Source organism: Oratosquilla oratoria, chromosome 21 (genome assembly GCF_046742065.1).
Source record: "Oratosquilla oratoria isolate Oo_2021 chromosome 21, ASM4674206v1, whole genome shotgun sequence".
Lineage (NCBI taxonomy): Eukaryota > Metazoa > Arthropoda > Malacostraca > Stomatopoda > Squillidae > Oratosquilla > Oratosquilla oratoria.
In genome coordinates, this window is record NC_134797.1 from 50,376,150 (window position 1) to 50,382,925 (window position 6,776).

The following is a 6,776-nucleotide window of genomic DNA, read 5'->3' on the forward strand; positions in this document are numbered from 1 at the left end:
GGAGATAAGCCAGCTGTTGTTTGCGGATGACACTGCGCTTGTAGCAGGATCAGAGGAGGGATTAAGGAAGTAAGTGACAGAGTTTGGGAAAGTGTATGAAAGAAGGAAGTAGAAGATAAATGTGGGTAAAAGTAAGATGGTGAGATGTACAAGGGGAGAAAGTGGTAGCAGACTGGAAGTATTAAGGGAGAGAGACTGGAGGAAGTGGATAGTTTTAGATACTTGGGTGCAAATGTGGCAGGAAAGGGAGGAGTGGAGGTGGAGGTAGAATCTAGATTGAGAGAAGCGAGTAAATGCCTTGGTAGATTAAAAAGTGTAATGAAAAAATAGACATTTGGAAATGGAGGCTAAGGGGAGAATGTATGAAGGAGTGATTGTACCAACAGCACTGTATGGGACAGAAACATGGAACATAAGAGAGGAAGAGAGAAGGAGTTTGATTGTGTTTGAGACGAGGTGTCCGAGAAGTATGGTAGGGGTTACTAGGCTGGATAGAGTGAGAAATGAGGAGGTGAGGAGGAGAACGGGGGTGGAAAGGGACTTGGGAGATAGGTGGATGAAAGAAAGGATGGTTTGGATACATGGAAAGAATGAGTGAAGAAAGACTAGTAAAAGAGGTGTGGAAGGAGTGAACACGAGGGGGTGACCTAGGATGAGATGGATGGATGGGGTAAAAGGGGCATTAGGGATGAGGGAATGTCTGTTGAAGAAGGACGGGAGAGGACAGAAGACAGGGGTGAATGGAGAACGGTTGTATGTGGATGATGTTGTGATGTATGAGGTGGAATGGATGGGGGATGGGGATGAGGGAGTATGTGTGAGAATATTTGAAGCAGCCCAAAGGGATTTCTCCCCATCTCCTTTTCTGCATGAGGGGACGGAGAGGGGGGGGGGTCGCCGATTTAATGAAGCGGCCTAGCTGTGGATGTGCTGTGTCTTGCGACACTGCTTCTGACCCAGGGCAGTGGACAAGATGCAGGGATGTCCCGTCATCCAGGAGGTGCCAAGATAGGAGGGAGGGAAGAGGGTGGAAGGGAGGGGAGTGTGATAGGGTTGGAATGGGTGGGAGTGGTTTTTATGCCTTTTTTTTTTATGCTACCTCCCTTATAAGGGGAAAAAAGCCGTTGGTATATGTATTTTTGTATGTATGTATTATTATCTAATGATTAGTAATAATTGCAATATAGATGATTAGAAGGATAAAAAAATCTTATGTTCTTGTGTGCGTGTGTGTATACTTCGGGAGTCAGTAGCATTTCTTTATTATAAACTGAATTTTCAACATAGTGGCAGGAATAGGGCAAATCAGGTTGCTACAGGAGGATGTCAGATGGAACAAGTGAGTTCCTGACCTTTTCTATTCGCTTAGGATAAGCGTATTAATTCGCCAGCGACTAAAACCATGAAATCGCAGCGTCTGTTTGACGCTGATGTAAAGTTAAACCTGTTCAATTTTAGCGCTCATAAAGACACTAGAATCTAGCGTCAAAAGCAGCGCCGTGTAAACCGGTCTTTAGACAGGTGGAGAGAAGTTTGCAAGAATGACATGGCAGATGGTTTATGGGGGAGGTTGGGAGAGGACCTCTTCAGGAGTGGACTCCGGATGGTTGACTGATGGATTGGTGGCACTTCCACACACATCTCATTACTCGCTAAAAGAATAAATTCCTCCCTCACCCTTCCTACCACACTCCCAAACTCCAGCTTACCTTTACCTTTCAGTTTAGACTCGTTCATTGCTAACACATTCTCTTATGCTGGGCTGGATGGAGTGGGAAATTGGGGAGGGGAGGAGAGGGTGGGGGTAGGGTTGATGGGAGTGTTGGGGTGGTTTGGATGCATGGAATGGGTAGGAGGACTGGTAGGAGAGGTGGAGGGAGTGAACATGAGGGGGCGGCCTGGGATGGGATGGATGGAGTGAGGAGGGCGTTGGGGGGGAGGGGGGACGGGAGCGTACGGAGGATGGGCATAAGTAGGGAGTGGTTGTGTGTGGGTGATGCTGTTGTACATGTGGGGAAGTGAGTGGGGGATGGGGTGTGAGTGTGTGTGTGAGAAATAAATTGACGCAGCCCGAAGGGATTTCACCCCGTTTTCTCCTTTTCTGCGTGGGGGGACGGAGAGGGGGGGTGGTCGCCGATTTGATGGGGCGCCCTTGTTGTGGGTGTTCTGTGTCTTACGGCAATGCTTCTGACCCAAGGCGGTGCCGGGATGAGAGGGAGGGAAGAAGGTGGAGAGGAGTGGAGTATGTTGGGGATTGAATGGGTGGAATTGTTTTTTATGCCTTTGTTTTTGGCTACCTCTCTTGTAAGGGGGAAAAACCTTTGGCATATTTATGTATGTATGCTAACACATCCATCCTCTTCACAAAGCAAATACCAACCTCGTTTTCACTCTTGCTTGTTCCGTATCCACCCACATCCAGAGACCCGGTTGAAATTTTCACTCTAGACTTTTTATTTTGAAATTTTACAGACATGAATCCTCACTCCCCTTACTCCGTCTCTTTTCATCGCCTTCCACGATACGCACAGGAGCACGGTGCCAGTAGTTTTATCCCCCACCGTTGCGCTCCATCACAATGCACGTTTGAAATTCTAATGGTTTTAACCGCCAACAGGGATCATGCCTGAGCTGAGCCTGGTGCCGCAAATTGGCGTCGTGTGCCGCGTCTGCAAGCCGAGGGAGTTGGTGAACCTGAGGCGCATCGTCTACGTGCTTCAGACCAGGTGAGTTGTGAATGACGTGGATGTAAACAACACAACCACACGTGTCTCGTCAGCCGCATGACCAGATTTCTCAAAAGGGAATATGATAGACAGCAACTGAAATTATGCTAGATTGGCAAAAAATAATGCTAAATATTTTCTTCCTCTACGTTCGGTTTCTGTTATATTTTTCTTACTGATATGATACAAATTTATGGAAAATGTGTTAAATTTATCATAATTATGCTAAAACTGGTCACTGAGTAAGACGGCAGTCGTGGATCGTGGAGCCGTTGTGTTTTTATGTTCAAGATTCCCACTACCCTCATCTCTTTGGTGGTGTTGTGTTAATGGTGAGCCTGTGCACTCCGTTTCCGGTGTTCGTCAGGTTGTGTGACCATTTACACAATGAGAAGGTAGTCTATGCATTAACCATAGGTTGAGTCATATATTTAGAACTCTGAGTTCTCATCCAGAAGGGTAATAACTATTGATCACGAGTTCAGGTCATGGTCCAAGCATCATTTTTCTGTGTGTTTCTTGCTGGTTTGGTTTTCCATTGTATAACATTTCCAATGTTTAAATGTGTTTGAGATGTAATGTCTGAGCAGTGGCGGCGCCAGGGGGGGGCTTTAGCCCCCCCCCCCTAAAAAGTGGCCAGCCCCCCCAACTGAAATGAGCAAATTGAAAATTTAAAACACTCATTGAAATAATTTTATTAAGTGGAATTTTTAATTGCCAGGGCTAAAGATTTGTCAGCCATCAGTGCTAGCCCTACCATTAACCCCCTCCCCTTCTGAAATGAGGATAATATATGTGTATTATCATATTACTATTAGCCCCCCCCAAAATTTGCTCAGCCCCCCCTTAGCCTCCCCAACTAAAAATTCCTGGCGCCGCCGCTGTGTCTAAGAAATAGGGTAGGGGTTCCTAGGCTGTATAGAGTGAGACATGAGGAGGAGAGCTGGGATTGAAAGGGAGTTGGAAGATAGGGCTGAAAAAGAGTATTGGCATGATTCGGAAACATGGAAAGAATGAGTGAAGAAAGATTAGTAAAAGAAGTGTGGAAGGCGGAAGTGGATGAAGTGAACAGGAGGGGCGACCGAGGATGAGATGGTTGGATGGGGTAAAACGAGCATTGAGAAAGAGGGGAATGTCTGTTGAGGAAGGATGGGAGAGGACAGAAGATAGGAGTGAATGGAGAATGGTTATGTATGGATGATGCTATGATGTATGGAAGGGAGTGGGTGGGGGATGGGGGGTTAGGGAGTGGTTATGTGTGAATGGTATTTGACCCAACCTGAAGGGAATTCTCCCCGTCTTCTCTTTTTCTGCATGAGAGGACGGAGAGGGGGGAGTCACTGATTAAATTAAGCAACCTTGCTGTGGATGTGCTGTGTCTTACTCTATTGCTTCTGACCCAGGGCAGTGGGCGAGATGCAGGGATAACTCGTTATCCGAGAGGAGCCAAGAAAAGAGAGTGTGAGGGAGGGGTGGTGGATGGGAGTGGAGTGGTTGGGGCTGAAAAGGGTGGGAGTGGGTTTAATCCCATTGACTTTGGCTATCGCCCTTGTAAAGGGGAAAAAGCCCTTGATATATGTATGTGTGTAACATATGTAAAGCTAATTACTACTCCCTTCCCTTATTGTCTATGTAATGGCTTCTCTTTATTCTCTCTCAGATATCCTGTCTGCTGGGTCAATCTCAATGAGTATCTGAACTATGTACGTGTCAACTCTGTTCGGCCAGGATTCAAACCAGATGACAAAAGTCGCAATGTAGTGGACTGTACAAGGAAATCAAAATAGTTCTGAGGCCTTCATTGCCTAATTGATCTTGAAGATGGTTGAGATACATTCATCTATTGTCTGATCATGACTATTACAGTGTATATTTTCTCTCCACCTTTGAAAAGTCAGTGCCATGATGGACGGACTTGACTCACAGACTCATCAGCCAGTTAATCTTTTCCCCAGGTCTCTCATGCAAGAGACCTGCAGCACTCAGGAAACTTAACTGAACTCTATAATTCAGCCCACAAGCCACTCACTGAAAAGGTTTTGTGAAGTTGTTGGGGTGAGTGTAGAACAGCGTAATTTACACAGATCTCTATATATGCATCTCCCTTGTATGCAGACTCATACATGTGTAATGAACCTATTTCTACCAAGTCCTCATTCTATGCATAAAAATCATGAGAGTTGTGTTTGAAGGAACATGGCACAATTTTACCCACTTATTTTGCACCAAATTCTCCATTGAGTCAGCTGGGTAAGCCAGCAGACAAATAGTTTTCCTGCCATGTAGCAAATCAACATGATTGTCTTCAAACTTGGGTGGGAATGGGAAAAAGATTATGGATTATGACTGTACAAATGTTTGTGCAAACAGCATTCAAGTCCTCTAGTAATTTCATTATGGTTTGCTATGGTTGGAAGTACTTTCAGTGGATCAAATATAAAACATTGGCTAATGGTTCTGATATAATTTAATAATTTTAATGAAAAAAAGCAACTGAATATTGTAATTACGAATTAGATACTGACATCTTCAACAGTGCCAACTTCAGGTTGATGTATTGAACATCATCTGTTGGAGTAATTTGTGGACAATCACAGATCAATAGGAAAGGTGAAAAAATTATATAAAAATGAATGGACTATTGTCACATTTGACAAACAAGTTGATGAAAAATAGTCATATGTGTCCAGGAGTACATTGTAATGTATGGTCATCTTCTCAAGGATATTGAGTACATTTAAATGACTTACTAAGTATTTCAGCGGCTTTGACCCATCGTTTTTCGCTCATATTTCCGAAATAACCATTCACATCAGTATGATATATTAGCACAGCCTAATTCACACCCTGCGCTAATTTTCGACGTTATAGTGCATTCACAAGTGTATTTAATTACGGCGTTTACTCTTGATATTAAGTGTGTCGTAGCCGACACCCGTGAAGTAAATCGAACAGGTGAAGTCGTGACATCATCACAAACTACCTCGTGTATCCCAACTTCACTTGTTCGATTTACTTCACGGGTGTCGGCTACGACACACATAATATCAAGAGTAAACACCGTAATTAAATACACTTGTGAATGCACTATAACATCAAAAATTAGTGCAGGGTGTGAATTAGGCTGTGCTAATATACCATGCTGATGTGAATGATTATTTCGGAAATATGAGCGAAAAACGATGGGTCAAAGCCGCTGAAATACTTAGTAGTAGAATGACGATCAGGTGTCATGTATGAAAAAGATTACTTTCAACTGGAAATGTATTGAGATATAAGTTTTGAAATCATGGCTTCATTTAGCAGTATTTACCAACTTCTAGATTAAGAAAGGCATCTGTATGTAATCATATATTTTCTAAAAGTCCATAAATAAAGATTTTGTAATCTATCTATCTATTTGTATACCAAAAGTCTTCTTCTTCCTCACAAGGGAGGTAGCCAGCCAAGGCATACACCACCTTCCACTCATCCACATGTTCTCTGCAGATACCGGTACATTAAACACTCAAGATTATGTTGGTAATTCTGATAGCTACACTAGGAAGAGAGGTAGTATGCAGTCTTGTTATATTCTATTAAATTTTTTTCAATTATTAACCTAATTCATTCTTTAGTAAATGACACAATTTAATGACTAGTCAGGAAGAAACCCACCCACACATACCAGGCCCCAGTTAGCTGACAGGGAGTTGCCAGTTAGGCCAAAACTCCCACATATATAAATATTAAAATAAATCATCCATACACATTATTTTTTCCCGAAATTTCCTAGTAGGTATAATTTGAAAGATAGATTTAAGACACCTCCATAGGTTATATAATGCTTTGATATTCAAAAGATATACAGTGACAGACATAAAGTTTTATGTAGACTGTCTTCTGCACATACATACCAAAAGACCTTCTCCCCTTATAAGGGGGAGTGGCCAATTCAAAGCATGCACACAGACATCCAACACCTATCCAAATTCCCTTCCCATCCCAATACCTCCACCACACTATTCAGGTCCAAGGCAGTGCAATGAGACAGTGCTTCCACTGCAAGGC

The 6,776-nt window shown here is 43.3% G+C and overlaps 1 protein-coding gene across 1 annotated transcript in view; it reads left to right on the top strand.

Annotated features, from left to right (window-relative positions):
* LOC143036908 (uncharacterized) overlaps positions 1-6,117 on the top strand; it is a 17,720-nt gene extending 11,603 nt beyond the window's left edge. Inside the window, exons 2-3 of the mRNA XM_076204873.1 lie at positions 2,618-2,726; positions 4,387-6,117. Of these exons, the coding sequence (XP_076060988.1) occupies positions 2,618-2,726; positions 4,387-4,513 (236 nt within the window). The 3' untranslated portion in view covers positions 4,514-6,117. The remainder of the gene's footprint in view (positions 1-2,617; positions 2,727-4,386) is intronic.
* The last annotated feature ends 659 nt before the right edge of the window (positions 6,118-6,776 follow it).